At 38.4% G+C, this 20,064-nt stretch overlaps 3 protein-coding genes across 5 annotated transcripts; 2 read left to right on the plus strand and 1 right to left on the minus strand.

Moving 5' to 3' along the window:
- Positions 1-4,683: 4,683 nt before the first annotated feature.
- LOC115437941 (midnolin-like) lies at positions 4,684-9,846 on the plus strand. Its single transcript, XM_030161343.1, has 7 exons — positions 4,684-5,146; positions 5,275-5,359; positions 5,481-5,540; positions 5,895-6,437; positions 6,542-6,647; positions 7,194-7,445; positions 8,896-9,846. Exons 1-7 carry the CDS (start codon positions 4,923-4,925, stop codon positions 9,138-9,140), a joined length of 1,515 nt encoding a protein of 504 aa, XP_030017203.1. The 5' UTR covers positions 4,684-4,922; the 3' UTR covers positions 9,141-9,846.
- Positions 9,847-10,686: 840 nt separating this feature from the next.
- On the plus strand, positions 10,687-15,721 carry cirbpa (cold inducible RNA binding protein a). 3 transcript variants are annotated; one of them, XM_030159691.1, is made up of 8 exons: positions 10,687-10,790; positions 11,431-11,541; positions 11,639-11,745; positions 12,238-12,384; positions 12,477-12,622; positions 12,710-12,768; positions 13,337-15,362; positions 15,449-15,721. In XM_030159691.1, exons 2-7 carry the CDS (start codon positions 11,442-11,444, stop codon positions 13,348-13,350), a joined length of 573 nt encoding a protein of 190 aa, XP_030015551.1. In that variant the 5' UTR covers positions 10,687-10,790; positions 11,431-11,441; the 3' UTR covers positions 13,351-15,362; positions 15,449-15,721. The 3 variants fall into 3 exon arrangements, with proteins under 3 accessions (XP_030015551.1, XP_030015550.1, XP_030015552.1); XM_030159690.1 differs by having other exon boundaries at positions 12,238-12,382; positions 12,469-12,622; XM_030159692.1 differs by lacking the exons at positions 12,710-12,768; positions 13,337-15,362; positions 15,449-15,721 and having other exon boundaries at positions 12,468-12,626.
- A 1,081-nt stretch (positions 15,722-16,802) lies between these two features.
- On the minus strand, positions 16,803-19,704 carry ndufa13 (NADH:ubiquinone oxidoreductase subunit A13). Its single transcript, XM_030159693.1, has 5 exons — positions 19,572-19,704; positions 18,511-18,589; positions 18,364-18,435; positions 18,196-18,265; positions 16,803-17,039 (listed from the first exon to the last, which is right to left on the minus strand). The coding sequence occupies exons 1-5, from the start codon at positions 19,663-19,665 to the stop codon at positions 16,920-16,922; spliced, it is 435 nt and encodes a 144-aa protein (XP_030015553.1). The 5' UTR covers positions 19,666-19,704; the 3' UTR covers positions 16,803-16,919.
- Positions 19,705-20,064: the final 360 nt, after the last annotated feature.

Below are 20,064 nucleotides of genomic sequence, written 5' to 3' on the forward strand. Positions count from 1 at the left end.
AGAATGGGTTTCACTTCAAAGGAATGTTTGTTCCACAGCTACCAGGTCTACTTCAAAACACTGTCTGCACATTACAATAAATTCACTTTTCAGGTTTTTCTAGTGGAAGATTTATAATTTTATTGTATAAATGTATGTAAGCCAATAAATATATGTGTAATAACACGTTATCATATACATACAAAACATCAGCAAACCAGCACTATTGTCAATTTTCCCCTAATTCATCTTATCATTTAAGTACGTAACATTTAGCTAATTTAATCTCTCAGGAAGATCATTTGTAACACAAAAAAAATTGGATAACAGCATAATAATAGGTTTGATGTGCAACATTCTTAATCAAATGTAGGATAATACAAAAGTAGAGGTTTGTGTGTTTTCAGGCATATTTACTCATTGATTTTGGCTTATGCGGCTCTGAAATTTCAAATATCAAACAGCACTGACAATACTGACAGTTGCTGGTTGTTTGTTAACCAACTCATCATCATCATTTTCCATTGGTTTTCGTGTTTTATATTGTTTCGCTGGCCTGTTTATCAGTTTCTCTGTATGTTGCATCTTCTATTTTTCAAACAAGGTGGTAAACTTTCAGTCATCATTTTCCTTGCGATCAGACCCTGTGCAGTCTGTGACCTTGTGTTATGAAGCATTGAAGGATTTGCACAAATGGAAAATGCTTCGGCAGCAAGGTGGCAGGAGGTCTAATGTGCACCTCTATGATAACACTAAATGTGAGGATGGCGTTCCCAAAGCAAGCTAGAGATCTGATTGATCCATTTTATGCTCTTGAACGAAAAGTTTACCCAAAACTTTAGCAAACTGGCTCCAAACTGTAACCACTGGTGGACCGACAGAAATAACACACACATGACGAGTGATAACTTTGACTGAACTGGGGGAAACCAGTTCAGAGCAACCACGGTGACCTATTTAGAGTTATTGAATGTAATGTGCAGCTAAAGAGAAATGTCACATTTTTCAAGTCCAGGGGGAAATAAAAAGAGATGTTTCTAAATTAGGAAAGGGAGGAAATGTCCATGTGCTGCAGGACATTTTTAGGACTTTATGCCATCTTACTTTAACCCATAAGACCCAAACAAACACTGTAAACCAAAACCATCTACTGACAGAAATGTTTAATACCTGTTGATCCATTAATCCTATCAATACATGTAAATAATTGTTGTAAAATACAGTTTATCATCTTTTCATGGTCATCAGATATGACCCATTTGGAAGTTCAGAGGCTCCGTAGTTACCATGGAAACACTATCATCTTCAACAACATTGACTCACCAGTAAAACCCATGGAGTTTAATCAATGACAGTAGATGGAAACAATTGTTTTATGTTCAGTTAATGATAGATTTTACTGAAAAAAGTCAAATTTTCTTCAGTTTTTTTTTCTGTTTTTGATATAATAGCCCTGAACTTTAATCAGAGCTTTTATAAACATCTACATGATCAGTGAATTAAATATAGGAAACAACCTGATTTTCACAAGAAAAATGATAAATTATTATTATTTTATAATAAACGGTGACAAATCACTTAGGAAATGTTAAGTATAGAGAGAAAATCATTTGGGAACTGCCACAAAAGTAGCACTGGGTCTTTATGGGTTAAATTAATTTACAATGCATAAGACACTTCTATGACTACCTGAAAGATAAATACAACATATAGTTCCATGTGCATCTTTACATCAGCATTGTTTTATTTTACATTTTAACCATTTAGAGCCAGTAAATGCTGCCACTGTGGAGGAGGACAAACGAGTATTTATGAAGATATAAATAATTACATGTACAGTCGAGATTTGTTGGATTTTTGCATTTGATAGATTTGTTGGACATTAATCACAAGTATAATATACAAAGCACCAAGAAGCAGTCATTACCAGCAAAAAAAAATTATGAGTTTCTGTTTGTATTCATTCTCAGACCACATGCAAATGTTCAAACACTTATTTGTTGTTTTGTTGTGTTTATGCTGAAAGCAGTGAGCCACTTGAGATGCAACTTGCACATTTTCTGAGTTCTTTACATTTACACAGTAATGTTGGGATTGGCTTTAATTGCAGAGTATGACTGAAATGATGCTTCGTTCAATATCTTATTCTCTAATGAATCTTAGCAAACAGTAGATTTTTATGAAATAATTAGCTAAGTCTTGTAAGAATCTTCTGTTTTATGTCCTTCAGACGATCAAACATCTCAGCTATTCATCGAATATTCAGTCTGTTACATTCTTGCTGAAGTATTAAGGACATATTGTACCCATGCTAGTATTTTTTATCTCTAAAATTCCACAGACTGAGGTGTAACATACCAGAGGATTGAAACATCTGGGATATCATGCCAGGAGAGGCCATGCAGGGGTGGGTGGAATGTGGAGGAGAGGAAAAATGCAGCGTGTATGTGTGTTCCTGGATGTCTGACGTCAGAGCTGCGTCTGTGCACGCTCTGGAGAGCAGGACATCCTGTCGAATTGTTCTCGACGACCTACCAGGAATGTAAAGCAGCAGCCTCTCCCATCTTGCTTAAATGCTGGAGTGGCATACTGTCATTGAAACACTGGGGAGGAGCGAGGGTGGGAAGCAGACAGGATCTCCGTCAGGGCATTAAGTTCATTAAGCCTGAATAGAGAGAGAGAGAGAGAGAGAGAGAGAGAGAGGGAGAGAGAGAGAGAGATTAAAGATCAGTATGGGAAATTCCATTGAAGTTCACCAAGGATTAAGATAAAGCAAAGGCTGAATTACTAATTATATGCTATCAAAGCAATCCCAAACGTAATATCTCTCTTATTTATAGTGCATGTTGTTGAAGCATCTACAAAGAGTGAAATACAGATCAAACACCACCAAAGAAAAAAAGAGGGAAAGAAAATAGAGCCAAAAGAAATATCATTATTCCATGAGGATCAACAAAGGGTTTTGATAAACTGAGGTTTAGGTTGATGCAATACTGATATCATTTTATGTAAAGTCCAATTCTAGTGTTTCTCTGGCATGTTAGTGTCCATCTATCAAGTGTGTCAACAGGAAAATACAAAACTAAGCATACAATGAATAAATAAAAATAAAAATCAGTTATTGTACCAATTGTATTATATGTCATAGAAGATGAATCCCTCCATTATGGTTTTTCCTGGGGTTTCTTTTTCCCTAAAAAGGATTTTGGGGATGGGGACTTTTTCCTCATTTGAAGTAAAGTGAGAGTGATGTCTACCCCTCTGATCAAAAAACCCATGAGCTGCAGTTTGATATTGTGCTGTAAAATGAAATGGAATTGAACTGAAGAACAGAGAGAAAAGAAACCAGAACAAAGAGGAGTCTGCTGTTCCTTCCATTTCAAGTTCATGTTGTTTTCAGTGATAAGTAAAAGAAGCAAACACATTCGGGAGGGTGTGAAGATAAGTGTTGTGTGGGGCCGAGATGAAGAAAGGTAGGTGATATGGGAGTCTAGTGGAGTGGAGTGGAGTGGAGTGACGCAGGATGAATAAAGCGGGGGCGTTGTGGAAGATGCTATTTTTAGCTGCAGTGAGGAGACACAATAGCTGCATTTTCTCTGTCCTCTCTGGGTTCCTATGTCACTTTTACTCCACACCAGTCCTGCACATGTGACAGTTGTAGTCTGAGGCATCCCTATGAACCAGAGGGTCAAGAGGAATACCAAACAGCCCACAAGAGGAAAACCTGCAGGTCAGTGTCTCCTCGCAGATTTACACTGCATCTTGAGATGTTCTTGTGATTGGCTGCTCTCAGACCATGCAGTGCATGCTGGGAACAATCAGTAGCCATACAAAGGCCTATTGAAAAAAAAAGAAGGAAAAGAGTCATAACACAGACATTATTCTGGTGAAATTAACAAAATACATTCTTTTTGAAACAACCTAAACCCAAAATCATAAAAGGCTTTACAATGCACAAGATAACAAAACATTTTACTGTCAAAATTCATTTATTAACTCAAACTTAAAATGATAGAATAAACTAAATGTTTAACACAAGAAATGCAGCTTTAAGCACTTTACAAAGGCTTTTCACACACCAGGTGCATCTAAGTAATCTTAAAAAAGAGAAAAAGTAATAATTAATATAACATAAGATTAAAAATAAATGTACTTTGATGAAATTAAAACACAAAATGTATAAGAGTTAAAACGAAGGATAAAAATCCACTTATTAAATTTAAATGGCTTCCCACTGAAAGTATATAAGAAGAGCAAAATGGTGATATTCAAATGTCACATATGAGGTATTTTACACAATCAAACATACTTATGTCATGGCAAAAACCCACACAATGTTTATCCTGAGATCAGATTTTATCACTAGTGTACACTCAGTAACTTGATAGTAGGACTAATTATTGTGATTATCTGTAATTGTATGATTAACCTTTAAACATGATAAATGTTAAGAAAACAAAACAGTTTCATCGCGACGGTAACACCCCTTACCGTAACGCAATGAAAACAGAATGTAGAAAATATGTGCAGATTGCATCATTTACTTTATGAATGGTGAGAGAGGTGCAAAACAGGGCGGGGCCACGGGCGAAGTAGGCTTTGCGATTGGATAATGCCACCAAACTGTTGTATCATCTGTCTGTGATTGGCTGTCTGATCAAATGGGCGGGGCCTGTGTGCCCAGGGTTGGGGTGTTTTACATGTAGTGAAGTAGTGTTACGTTTGTCAGAGCTAGAGACAAGAACCGCAGAGGAACTGACACACTTTGATGCGGTTAGGTCGCCCAGATAACATTTTTAACGTTAAATATGACTCACAATCTCCACTGAAGAATGACACGGAAATATAAATCCTGACACATCACGCTTCAGTTTAGCCGATCTGTCACAGTCCGATCTCAACTAGACGGTTCATCCTCCGTGTCTTCACCGACAGTCAGCTGAATGGAACAACGGGAGCCGGGCCTCTGTGCCCCGGGTCGGTCTGCAGGCTGCGGAGCGGGGGTGTCCACCGGTCCGCCCACTATGCGTCTGTCCATCACCTCCACCACGGGCAGCCCGGTGGAGCTCACGGTGCCCCGAGGGGAGACCGTGGAGGGACTGAGAGCACGTGTCTCCCAGAAACTCCGGGTGCACACTGACAGGATGTTCCTCCTGCATAAAGACAGGTGAGTTGGCGTTTCTTTTTTTTTCTTTTTTTTTTACACTCCATACGTGTGCATTTCAGAGTGTCCAAATGATTAATGCAGCTTAGATCAACAAGTGACTAATGTGATGTCTTTGTTTACAAATGAAGGCAACTGACAGCAGGGAAACTACTGGATCTGGGTGTAGCAGATGACAGTAAACTGACCCTTGTCCCTGTCATTGAAGCAGGCTTGGTGAGTATACCAAACCAATGCACATCCTGCAGTAGAAGGAGAATGAAATGTAATCACTGAAGTATTTTGACAACACATCACTCCATGGAGAAACTGTTTTTTTCCACTTTTATTGCTACAGTCGACTCCCAGAGCTGACAGGAGTATGATGGACGTTTTGGAGAGTTTAACTGAGGTTCAGGTAAGACTTCAGTTAAAGGTTTGACAAACTACATACTGCAAAGAATCAGACCTGACTTGAATGCAAAATGTAGTGTACCTTCAATCACAAGTAAATTTTAAAAGGGATCACTTTATTTTCTAGAAATATAGTTACAAATTGTAGGCTGACCTGTCAAAATAAAATAACCCCCACACATTCATGTTAAAACACAGATACCAAGATTGCATCACTTCTTGTGATTACTGACAAGGTTTTACAGCAACACACAAACACGGAAAGTTACTTAGATCACTTGAAGTGAGAGTTAAGGCAGTGTACTGTGACCAAAGGTTTATTTAAATCTTAAGTGTTTCTTTCCTGATTCTCTTGTAGATCAGTGACTTCCTGTCTGGGCGCTCCCCTCTGACTATTAACATGGGAATCGGTGCCCACACGATGTATGTGCAGCTCCAGCTGTCTGCGCAGAATGTGGCTGAGCTGCAGCGGAAACAGGACTCTAAGGTTCATCACAGTTCATCTCATAACAGTGAGCTTCAACATAACCGGCCTTCAGTCATTAGGACAAAGCACCCTGGATCTGCATCCACCTCAAACACCAGCGCCTCCACTGTCTTGGACTCTCCTAACTCTGCATCTCCAATCCACTTTAACACCTCAAAACCTAGGATTCCTTTCAACTCGACACATTCTACCTCCCACTCATCCAACAGTGTCCACCCTGTGAACTGCAATCACCACTCCTATTCTCCCCTCTCTAAACATGCATATCCCCCTCATCTTCCAACCTATTCTTTGCCCTCTGAGTGCCCTCATCCCAGTTCTCCACTGCCAGCGACCACTCCAGTCTTTTCAAATGGTCCCACTGGTTCTCTTTCTGGACCCCCAAGTCCAGTCCCTGCCTCAACCTTCAAAGAGGTTAGCTATTTTACCTGAGAGGTCTCACTAAATTCCATTAAATGTTTTCTACTTCATCGATTGCATTGTGGACAAAATCTCTAAGCACCTTTTCATTTTTACAGAGTAATGGTCATGCCTCATCTACTGCTGAATTCTGCAAAGAGTCAGGAGCTGTCATAGAAAGTTTTGTCAACCACTCTCCAGGCGTGTTTTCGGGGACTTTCTCTGGTAAGTCATCTCTTGTGCATGAACAGTTTGTACAGCTCTGGAAAAAATAAGAGACCACTACAAATATTCTGTTCTGAACCCAATTGAAAACCTCTGGAATGTGATCAAGAAGAAGACAAATGGTCTCAAGATATCAAACAAAGCTGAGTGGAATAAAGCAGCCAACAGCGAGATGTAAGACTCCTGGAGAGCTTGCAAAAATGCATGAGCGATTTGCTTGAGAATCAGGCTATTCCAGCAAATATTGAATTGTTAATCTTCGTACATCAAAACATTAGTACTGTGTTGTTTAAAAATGAATATGATCTTGTTTGCATTGTTTGAGGTCTGAAAACACTGCAGTTTTAATTATTTTGTCCAGTTTTTTTTCCAATTTATCCTATATGTTGTCAAAAACAATGGTCTCTTAATTTTTTCAGAAATCTCTCGTAAAATGTCATATGAAAAGCTCCGTTTGACGTTTTTTCTGTCACTTTGGCGCTTCTTTTTTTATTCAGTTCCAACTAATTGTTCCTACTTCTCATGTTCTTCTCCATCTCCCATCAGGCACTCTGGCCCCTCACAGTCAGACAGAGATCAGTCACCCTCGACGTGGCATTGCCATCATTATCCAGATCCTCAACGACCTCCTCAGAGCTGCCTGTCACCACCAGGGGGCCCCAGCCAACCTTCCCCACCTCCATTGTCCACTTTCAGGCCTCCCACCACACAGTCCACAGGTCACAGCAGATGAACCCAGAAGAACACAAACCAAACCACTGGTGACCCAGAAGACGGATCCCTTCGGTAAAACACAAGGTGAGTGTGACTCTTTTTCCTTTAGCAAACAGTGAACACTTTGATAAGTCACCTTGGTTCATGTCCAGTGTTAAAACTCATCTACTGCTGATTCAGATCATGCAGCAACCAATATAAACATAGATAATATAGACCCTTTAAAAATTACACACCATCATGACCTTCACAACAGGCCATATACATAAATGGTAGGAAGATCAGTTTCATTTTTTAGCATAAATGAACATTCACGACTACTTTCACTGCCATTTCCATGTCCCTTTCTACTATTATTTTGGATGCAATAAAACAGCCATTTCTAGAGAGATATGTGTCACAACGGTACTCATGCTCTGTATATATGAAACCAATTAAATACATTCACACAATGTTAACAAGATACCAGTATTCCTGATTTATTTCCTATCATCAGTAAAACATCATTATAAAAACATTTAAATAAGCATTCAACATTTAGATATTTTAAGGCACCCCCTTTTCCTACACAACATTGGACAGGTGGTGATCATCTTCTGCTCCAGCAGATGCTTTACACCCTTTGCACATTGGCCATCACAATTTCTTCCCTGTCAAAACTGCTCACGTCCCTATTCTTGCTCATTTTGCTGTTTCTAATACATAAACTGCGAGGACTAAACGTTCACGTACATCCCATACGATACATAATACAATAATACATCCCACCCACTGACAGGTCTCACTGTAATGAGATAACTAAAATTAATACTCCTTTACCCGTCAGTGGTCATAATGTTATGGCTGATGAGTGTATGTGTGATGGAGATGTTCAGAATCACCTTAGCCATTGTGGAGAAGTGCTGTTCTGAAAAAGTCCATAAAACATGTCCAGGGTCTGTAGAATTCTCTTTCTCACCCTGTAAGAGAATATCTGATCTACACTGGGTCCAGCTATTTCATCACGTCTCTCACCCAGTTTGTGTGAGATGGAGGCACTTCCTGCTAATTTTCAATTCTAATTCTTTATTTATATCAATACCAAATTAATTATTTTTCTCTGTATTTTCATTTTTCACTCGTTTGTGTTTTTTTCCTACCTATCTTTTTCTCTGCACTCACTTGTTAAATGTTACTGCTGTTAACTGTGAAATTTCCCCACGGTGGGATAAATAAAGTCTTATCTTATCTTATTTGATCTTATCTTATCTTATTAGGCAGGCAGGATAATGCCACCACTGTATCCTCTGAGCAAGTTTTTACCACCTGAGGATCAATGACCTAGGTTTACCTGTGAGCAGTTTCAGATCTATAGGCTTGTTCCAAACCTTTGACAGAGTTTGAAAAAAATCTCTCTGAATGAGCAGATATTAACAATGTGGATTAATTGTTAGCTAATTGTCAGGACTTTACCCCTCAGTGAATAAACTGACACACGCATGCAAATTTATTGTGTAGTATATCTAACTCCAGCTGTTTGTTCTCACTCCCGTAGGTGAGGAGAGCCACCACCTCCACTCATCCATGGAGGAGAATCAAATGCTGCACAGTAAACTAGAGCGCCTCCAGTTTTTGATGCATCAGAGGCGTCTTCGCAGACGGACTCGCAGAAGCTCGCGTCTCTCACAGGCGTCTCACCCATACCGTTATCCTTACTCGACCCCTGGACAGAAAAGATCCTCGTACTGTCAGAGCAGCGGTAGCTCATGGATGAATAAGGGCTCATCCTCTGCAGAATAGAACCAACAGATCACTGTGGAACCATCAAAAGCAGACCTGTGACCTTGTAAAGGACAGTGAAGTGAGCACAGCATCAAAGAAGACCTCTTAGAGTCAAGGGCGACTTTGTGGAAATGCTTGGTTGTTGGGCTGCGACTATTATTTTCATCTTAATTCATCTGTCAGTTATTTTCTTGATTAATCAATTCATTATGTAATTTATAAAATGTCAGAAAATGGTGAAAATGTCATAGAGAAAGGAGAAACCACACAAAAAAAAACTAATTTAAGAATTTTTTCACAAAAGAAAAATTCTCTGAAGAACCAAGTATTAGAATATATGGCAGTTCATTTAATAGTCGACAGTTGTTGCAGCTCTACTTGGTTGTTGTTTTTATACTATCAGCATTTCTGAAACATGCTTAAAGTAGCTCAAAGTAGTCTGCTTCCTCTTACTGTTATTGTCCTGAGTGTGTTTTGTCGTCTGAGTCCGTCTTTTAATGAAATGGCTGTAATCATGTAGCAGTGTCACAAAGCTGACATCTTGGTGTTCATACAGACCTCTTATTGTTTGTTTGTCCACATATTTCAATGCCTTAACTGTTGTGAATGTAATCAAGCTACTATGTTTTGTTGGATGTTCCTCTGAAATGTTTTACTTTTATGCAATATTGAAATGTAAATGCAAAAGAAAGGAGTAAAATAGGAATAAAGAAAGAGTGTTAAAGCTGTGCACTTTTGTTTGCGGTATGACCTTGAGTAAATCTGGTAAAATCCCAAAATTACCTAATTTGGGTGTTTTTTTTTTTGTTGTTGGTATTTTTACAGCTGAAGGAAAGCCTAGTTAGAGCTTATACTATGTGTTCTTCATTGCATACACTTTAGCTCCATTTTAGAAAAACACAATGAGCATTTCATTTCATGAAAACTGTTCATGGTGGTTTGTATACCTAGATCAAGGGTGCTGTAACAGGACTCCTGCTCCTCCTTTTCTTTTCTTACAGTGTTGTGGGGGTGGGAAACTTGAGTCACGTGGCTTCACTTAAGATCCAATTTTAATGACTTGGGACTTACACACTGACAAAGACTTGACCTGGCAAGTAAACAACATAACGTAAATGATGACCACACCAAACTGAAAATAATTAGACTTACAAACCATCCTTTTGCAAAAAAAAAATGTGAGTACCCTGAACAACCATTAGCAACCTAAAATCTCTTAATTTGAACAATATTATGCCTGTTTTTTGTCTTTGTAGATCCACTCCTATCTGTAGTTTTGCAATGCACATGTGTAAATGAGAAGCTGAGGTGGAATATTGCTAAATTTGCACTTTTACTGTTTTGCTCTAAAACAAAAATGGAAATTTTGGAGTTATTGTTTATGGGTTATTAAACAATTGTTACTGGTTCTGCACGCTTGAGATTGAAATGGGTTTTTTATGTGAACCTTGAACTAAAGTGAGTTTGACACCCCTGCACAAAGACGTGAATAAAATGTTGTTCACTGGCTGGTCCAGCAGGGGACGCTGTAGGCTCTATGCGTTATTTGCACAAAGACATAGAAGAGGAAATCAGTGCGTAAAGCGGTGAAAACCGAAGTGCGCTCTCCCTCCCTTCGCATTTGACCTGCAGCTCCGTTCGACAGACATCAGCGCTGCCAATAGGAAGGTATTTATCCTTTCGCACGTTTTTTTTTTTTTTTAAATTTGTTCAACGTATTCAATGGAAAAGTGTAATTTATTACAGGGTATAAATAATATAATTGATATTTACTAAACCTTGGATATTGACGTAATTTGGATTAATTATACTAATCAGGAAAAAATATATTTTTTCAATATAATCTTTTCCTACCGCATATGTTTGTGTATTTATCTAAATAACCGTGCATCTCTGGAGGAAAAATGCGTGTTTTTAATTGAAGGGAAACAACGTGAAAGGAACATGAGCTGTGTGTAAAATGGCGCTGAAGATAAAAAGCTAATGCTAGGCTAGCTAACCACGTTGATGCCATGAGGCCTGCTAGCTCGGTGGCTTTTGTTAGCCACCGTAACGCCTCCCAACAAAAAAAATTTAACAAAGATTTGTTGCGGTGCATTGTTTTTAAGTTTCAGGGTGAAAACGTCGATTATTTTCCTTGATGTTTATATCAGGGAGGCGTTATCTGAAAGGTTATAAATATTTGACCTACTTTTCTCTGCGGCGTTCACGGACCTTTCCTGGCGATGTTATTAAACAGGGAGGCGCTTCGATAAAAATAAGGAGACGTTTTCTATTTGATAAATCTATGCGCCTTTTTGTTTTGTAGATAGTCTGAAGATGTCGGACGAAGGGAAACTTTTCATCGGAGGCCTTAGCTTCGACACCACCGAAGAGTCTCTGGCTGCGGCCTTCGGAAAGTACGGAACCATCGAGAAAGGTAAATCCGCCGAGGCCTCCATTTCGGTGTCGGTCACACATTAAATGACTGTTTTTGTGACGTGTTGACATTATATTTGTTTTTAATCTCGTCACAGTGGATGTGATTAAAGACAGAGAGACTGGAAGATCTCGCGGATTTGGCTTTGTTAAATATGATAACCCAGAAGACGCTAGAGACGCTATGGACGCCATGAACGGCAAGGTACGTAAATGCACACAAAGACCATCCATTTACATATTCACACTCAGGGGACTACACCAGTGGAATAACGTTGGATCTGCCACCCCATCTGTGAAAATGGCGCATTTTTACTTTGCAATTAGGCAGGAAGGTCCCATGGAGAGTTTAGTTTTTCTTGATATAAATTGGTTGTAGATGGTAAAAACTTCAGTTTAAAGTATTCCATATTAATATTACACACTAAGTGAAAATGAACAACAACATTAAAATGTAGTAATCATTTACTTGAAGAAATGCATGATTTTGTATCCAATTGGAGCATTTCAGGGACTTTGGGTTCAAACTGCAGCCAAAGTGCCTTCATAGATCCACATGTATGAACTGTAAATGTAAATCAATTCATTATCCATTATGCAGGTTACCTTTACAGTAGCTTGTAAAATGTCAAAGTTAATAAGGTAAGGAAGTTGTACCATGTCTCATTAATTCCCAATGGTTGTTTCTTCATTGCAGAGTCTGGATGGCAGGCATATTCGTGTGGATGAAGCAGGAAAGGGTGGACGCCCCAGAGGAGGTGGAGGATTTGGGTCAGGCCAGCGAGGCAGCAGATTCGGTACCTCAAGAGGTAGAGGCGGAGGCGGGCGTGGTTACTCCAGAGGTATGGAGCAAACCATGAATATAGTCATGGTTGTTATGGTGGTGTTTATTTTTTGATTATAACTGAATTTGTATTAAATTTTCCAGGCGGTGGAGGATACAATGGAGATCGGGGATATGGTGACAGGAGTTATGGTGAAAGAAGCTTTAGCAGTGGAGACAGGAGCTTTGGCGGTGGCCAGTACAGGAGTGGAGGAGGCGGCGGTGGATATTCTTCCGGTGGTGGCTACAGAGAGAATAGGTAAGGATACAGGAAAGTATAGTAGAGGTGGACAGAAATGTGTGGAAATCTTAATGTACTAATTGCAACAACTTGTCTTGCATTTAGGAGTCAGGGTGGATACAGTGATCGCTCGTCATCCTACCGTGAGGGATATGACAACTATGGTAAGCATTAATATGCATTCATACTTTGTATACACTTATGTTGGGGCTGTCGATTTCAAATTCTAAACGGCAAATGGAAGTTTTAAGTATTTGTGCTAATCTTATAAATCACCAAGCCATTATAATGGATATTGAACTACCTGAAATTTTGATTCGTAGGTGGAATTAAAGTATTCTTTGCTTTATAATTTATAAATTACTTTTACTTTATTGTATTAGGTGACAGCAAACATTGACTTAAATGAGATTATTACAGCCCCAACATATGCAGATACTTGTATCAGCTTCCCCTCAGTTTTACAGCCTAAGCAATACCTTTCTGTGCTATTTTTGCCAGCGCCTACCCCACTCTGATAAAGCCGCTGGCAAACGGATTGAGCCACTCTAGCAAATATGTAATTGTACCTGTGCTGAGTAGTAGATTTTGCTCATATCACAGCTCATGGAGTCCCCTGTGCAAAATTGAGGGAGGGTTTTGGACTGTCTGGTGGGTTGATTGGGATGTTGTGAAACTCCAGTGTTGGAAACTTTCAGTGTCTTTACCTGTGTGCCCACTTCTTATCCTCAGCTACACACGAGTAAACATCTCCCTGATTCAAGATCATCACTTGGCTGGCTGTATTTCAAAGATGCGCTCCTCAAGAAAAATGTCCACGTGTTATTGCTGACCTTAGTTTTGTAGTTCTGTTGTAGTAGCTCAAGCATCTTAAACTTGTAGCCATGAGTTTTGGTCATTCCCTAACAAACCATGTTTAAACAATAACAGTTCAACACTCTTGCCTTGTTTAATTGGGCATCTGCATTCCTCTAAAAAAAAAAAAGCTAACTAAAAGGCATCTGTGTAATCTGATATTAATGTAATGTCCCATTTTGGGGATCCAACATTGGTTCTCCACATGGCTTTTCGTTGAACAGCCACTACCATTGCTGTAGACTTCTGTCCAGCGCGTTAAAGTGTTTGATTTGATTACTTATGTTTTTTTTTTTCTTTTTTACATCTGAATAAGTGATGGGGCTTACTTGTTCGTTTTCTAATTTCCCCTCTGAAGTCTCTGACCTACCTCCTGCCAGGTTTTAAACTGACTGAGGAACATCTACACTTAAATAACGCTTTTCTGGGGGGGATTTTATGCTAAATTCCTTTTTACTATTAAAACTTAGTTTAGTTGAGGCTCCTGTGTGTTCAATTTCCCAAAAGAGTGAATTCCTTTCAGACTGGTGAACTACACATCCGAAGTGGCCGGCTGTTCATGAAGTTGCAAATTGCAGCATGCTACAGTCTGTCCAAGGTATCTTCTGTGCTCTGCTCAACATCTGCATTTTTAAATGTGCTGTAAAATGGACTAATCTTGTTTAAGTGATCGAAAAATGTAACTTCATTTCCCCAAAGTATATTATCTCAACCGGGAACAGTTTTGTACTTTATGTTCTTTGTATGATCAACATTTTTTTTTCTTGTCAGTTTGGCTTCATGGAGCCTATTAAACAGACTGTGGAAAATAATCTTGGTTCCTTTGCCTTTCAAAACTACCACATGGGGGAGTTTAGCAGAGCGCTTTACTCATTTCTATAATTCTTCGTGAGAACCTGTTTAAAGCACCAGAATTTACACGTGAATTGCATTGGAGGGCAATTAATAATTGGCCAATCAGATAAAATGGAGTGAAAAAGTAATTGGATTTAACCTTTGGAGAAAAAAAAAAATTAACCTGCACTTGATGTATCTACCTGCCTGGATACAGATTTGATGGCAAAATGTTTAATTCCAAATTTATTATAAATCCAACTTAAGTATTGAACCTTTTGAGGTTTGAATGTATAATTACCTAAAAGTTGCACATGGAAATGCTGGTAAACATTAGCTGGTGTCTGGTCATGTTAATCCTTCATTACATTCAAGTGGTCAGCTACTTCAAAAACCTACAAGTCCTTGGAGAATGAAGTGTTGCGCCTACCAACAAGTGCTCATCAGAGATGAAAGCTGCTCTTGCCTAGGTCATATGTGGAGAAAGTAGGCCAATGCACGTGAGGTAAAAATCTCCTTTTGCTTTGCTCACATCCTTCAAACTCAGTTCTCATTGTTTCCATGAATACCTTCAAGTTAGTCGCTGTTTAGTCCTCTGCTTCAGATGTCGCCTACAAACATGCCATGGCCTCTTCCAGATTTTGCTTCTTAAAGACATGTTTCTATGGAGCTCTTGGATTTTAGAGTCACCTTCTCGAGTCCTCCAAAACAAAGCAGTGCCCTCTGACTCATGGGTATTTGTTCTCAGACCACCTCTGTTCACTGCATTAGTCCTCAAATTTGCTCCAGTAATGCCCCACAGCAGTCCTAATTGACGTATAAGGTGTCTAGACTGTATTCAGTTTTTCTTTGCACCCATATATATGAATAAGCGGTGAGTTTCAGACTCATGTATAGTGTTGCATGCATTTTGTTGTGATTTGTCTTGTCAAGCCATTAGTGACTAGGCTTAATCATCTCCTCTCTTTTTCTTCAGGTTGAGTGGACTGTTGGAGGCTTCACTAGATGACCTCACAGCATGATGTACATCCAGCCTTAGAAGGCAGAGTGTTGCAGATGCACTTATCGGGTAAATTCATGTTTTGTCTTTAAACGATACAGTGGTGACTATTTGAATGTTTCAGTCTGTGAAGTATGTCTGCATTTTCATTTCAGGTTCACCATGAGGCAGCTGATAGCAGTGGCTACACAGAAACCCTGATGCGCCTGCAGACAAAATAGAGCCAGGAGATAGAGAAAAAGATACAGGACAAAATGATGGCTCTGTTTAAAGTCCTTGAAATGTGAAACTTGGACATAGAAGCAGGCAACCACATTTTGCTTGAACAAAAGTACAGTGAAACTGAAATGTAATGATTGTGGTTCCAGTTAAATGTAATATGTTTTCTGCCATTTCATCAACTGCAGAAATAAAGTTTTTGGGAAAACTACACAGTTGTCATCTATTCTGGATCATGGATTGTTTTTGTATATCTAAGTGTCAATATGTTTTGACACTGGACAATAGTTTTATACAGCAGCTCACTTCTATACTTAAAACACAAAAACTAGAGGTATCTTTCAATCTTTAAAACCTGGTGGTGTATCCAGGACTTTTATGTTCCTGGAATCCCAGTCAAAAAACATCGGAAAAATAATGAAATTTGCAAATCTCATATTCCAGAGCTCAAAGTTGTGACTTTTGACTATGGTTTAAATGAAAACACTCCATACGTCAGATTTACTCAAGGTCTCTGAAGACAATGTCAACAGTTTTGACACTGAAAAGACCTATGTAGTAGATCTTGACTAAAAATAACACTGGTATAACTATATTGCAGTATTTAAAATATAGCTCACACTAAAGTAACAATTCACAATTCCCCATTTAAAGAAATTAACTCCATAGATCATTTAGGCTAATGGCAAATTTCTCCAGAAACACATACTTTACCCATTTTGGAAAATCCTTGACCTCGATGGTAAAAATATCAGTTTCAGTGAAAATAGACTACAGCTAAAAAAAGGGAAAAAATGTAAAAGGGTTCAGTCATATTTTCATTCAATAGTTTACTGCACTCCACTTCTGTTCTTAGGACTTCAAGATTGCATTTGACATACAACAGTAAAGTATTGTCATTTGGGGATGTCGGAGAGTTGACATGGAGCCACTTGAGAAAACTAATCTGAACACATCGTGTGTGTGGTTGGGATTTTTTGTTAGTTTGGTTTAAGGCAAAGTCACTAAGTATACAAAGCTGATGTCCCTAAAAAGGTGCAGTGAATGGAAAAGGAAACAATGGAATGGATCACTATTGCACGGCTGCTAGTCCAGTCAACAACAAGTACATGTTTGTTTAAAGCACTGCTGCACATCAGTTGAGAACAAACAGGGATTATGGGAATACTTGACAAATGTTTAGAGGCAATTTTGGTCAAAAAAGTATTATTTAGCTGCAAAACAAGGTTTTTAAAGAGGACTTTGTAGGTCTGCTTCTTAATCCAAACAAAACAAAAATTCAAACCAGGATAAGGTACAGAAAAATTATATTTTAATAGTGAACAATCAACATATACAAGATGGCCTGAGCAGGGTCTCAGGTCCATATGGTACTGAAAGTGAAGGAGCTCAGGACTCTTAGTGGTACTACACGTACCGCAAGAAACCAAAACGCTTGTTCAAAAGCTCTTCACGTGGTCGGAGGTTGAACACCTCCTGCGGCAGAGGGGTGACCCAGCGGTCTGTGTGGAAGACACTCTCACCAACCTGGACAAGTTTTAGAACAAGACCCGTTCAGTATAGAGAAGCAGTGTGACATTTTTCTAATTCACAATGGCATACCTTGACCGTTTTCACATTAAATGACAAAAATACTACAGACTACTGGTACTGATGATTCAGCGGAAATGTCAAATTGTGATTGTTTAAAATATTTGTATTTCTTTTAGTCTGCTTACCTTGTTATCAAGGAAATTGCACATATTACTAATTTTGAAGTGTGTATCTTTTTTTTTTTTTTTTACAACACCAAAAAAATGTGCATGGTTTAAGTAGCAACTCTGTAAACAGTGTCACTACATCCACAATACTCAAATATGATGCTAAACAGGTTTTCATTGCTCCTGTAACAGTGACAATAAAGACCTATTCTATTCTCATACCCTCATGCAACAGATGTGTGTTTTTTTTCAATTTCTGCAATTCAATCACTTTAAATCCTTCAAAAACTGGATCATTTACAAGTATATATGTAGGTAATTGCATATATTACTGCAGCTGACTGATATTGTGATTACATTTCAATTGATTAAAACAAAATGTAATCTATCCAGAAGCAAAGTGTAATATTACTTTAGGACAGGTTATGTGTAATTTTTCATAATATCCTAATCACCCGTTAGACTACATTTTGCCCAAAAGTGAATAATTAAAAATCCCACTTTTATAACTGTTTTTCTTTTAATTTAATAGACTTTCAGTGTCATCTTATCCACATCCATGTTAGCACTAACTGTTGCCTGCATTTATTGATAAACAACAATGCAATGTCTGTTAGCCATATGTAACGTCTTATTATTACCTCCACCAAGGAATGGCGGAGGTTATGTTTTCATCAGGGTTTGTCTGTCTGTTAGCAAGATAACTCAAAAAGTTATGGATGGATTTTGATGAAATTTTCAGTAAATACTGATACTGGCACAATGAACAAATTATTAAATTTTGGTGGTGGTGTGTGTGTGTGGGGGGGTGCTGATCTGCCTTAGCGAAGGTCTGTGCTCTCCAAGTGCTTTTCTAGTTATCATTAGAAATGTTATAAAGTTTTGATTCCTTCTGTGTACACAAAAGGCTCTGCTGAATAACTGATTTCATCACCCTCAATTAACTCTGTGGTCATAACAAAGAAAAAAAAATTTTCCTTTACCTTCCAACCAGGGACATCCTTCATGAGAATTGCCTCCTCTTCTAGGTTTTCCCTCAGCTTCCGTAAAGTCCTGAACACAGAGAAATTCAGCAGTTACATTACAAAGGCCTCCAAGGGTCATGAGCAATTTTAGAAAGCACGCGTATGTGCCTGAGTGTTTTATTTTACATGCGGTCATGCTCTGCCTGCATGAGGGGCATTAGAGCTATCCTTGCTTCCATCTCCTCAATCTGCAGCCGCCTGAAATAAACAAATACATACAATGAATAGCTAATTCAGCAAATACAACTTTTATGGTTATAAGAACTGTCCTACCTCCTTTCTCTGTTCCACTTAAAAATCCTCCAGTAGCCAAACACCATAACACCAATACCAATGGCAAACATGCTGTATCCTGTTGATTGAAGAATTCTTGATTTAGAGCTGGGTTTGTGTTAAATCCCAAATTTCCCAATTACATAAAACATCAAAATTATAATCATTATTACTGATTCCACAAAATACTATATTATGTAACTTAATAGAAATATATTATTAGTGTAATAATAGCAAACTGCTACAAGACTGATGTGTATTATTTACATTGGAAACCATTTGTCAGTGTTGAACAGTAATTTAGTACTGATCCAAATACACTTCAGTAATTAATGTAGTAGGCATTCGCTGTATGTGGTTAAAAAATGGTAAAATACAATAGATTGATTTAATTGAATCTATCAACGAATTAAGGGAACATGAATACAGGGTCTGAAACTAATAAAAAATGGTGTTTGTTCAACACTAACACACTATGTAAAGGTCCATATATGCTCACTTTACTTTGCGTGTGTAAAACATGAAAGAATGAGGAACCTAAAGGGATTCAATACAGTTCAATAGCAGACATAAAAAAAATTAATTTTACTTCATTCATCTATACTGAAGCAAAGAAACTAAGCAGTCTGTCCAAAAATATCGGGCTCTGCAGCCGAAAATGAGATGCAAAGTAAACTTAAGGATTAAAATTTTAATAAGATGACTGAACTAACGCAAAGACGTGTTCGTATCGGCTAGTTAGCAAGGTGCTAAGAGCTCTGTCATCAACAACTAAGCCAGAACTGTACTTTTTTTAGTTACTGAAACCATTTGGAGCACTTTTACAATTAAATTCAGACGACACGAACATCTTTTTAGAATTGAAAGTGAGGGGACAATGCCACTTTTAATAATAATAACTGCACTTTTACCCGAATTGCCGTCCGTGTCAAACTCACTGACGCTAAGTCATTAGCATTAGCCGCTGCGCAGTAAATCGTACGTATCACATAAACTGTCCATATTTTCCGAACCCTGTACAATCTTGAATGTTCAGCTAACTGGATTTGTAGTGTCTGTACCCGAAAGTCCTCGCTTCGGTAGGTTTCTCTTGTAATCGAAGGCAGCATAGCCTCCCTTAGGAGGCATGTCCTGCTTCACCTTGGACCCCGCCATCTTCCTCCAACCTCCTCTCCAAAACACACAACTGACGTTGACGTGCTGATTCTTCTTCTATGGTAGAAAACAGCAGCAGAGGCGCTTTACTGCCCCATCCGGCTGGAAGACGACTTCTGTAATTGATGTCGACGCTGCGGTTGGCCCTTTAACTAAAATAAAATTATATATATATATATATATATATATATATATATATATATATGTCTTCTTTACTTTAAATTGGAATGCATTATCTTACATCACCTATCAGAGAGCACAGAAAACTTATGGTATTTGTGCTCATAGTTTATGGAGTACTAACACCAAATATACCAATTTCATGATATACTTATTGGGAAAATTAATTTTATTCATCATTGAATTTAGTCTTAAAGCCAATTTCAGATGAAAAAACAA

Source organism: Sphaeramia orbicularis, chromosome 17, assembly GCF_902148855.1.
Source record: "Sphaeramia orbicularis chromosome 17, fSphaOr1.1, whole genome shotgun sequence".
NCBI lineage: Eukaryota > Metazoa > Chordata > Actinopteri > Kurtiformes > Apogonidae > Sphaeramia > Sphaeramia orbicularis.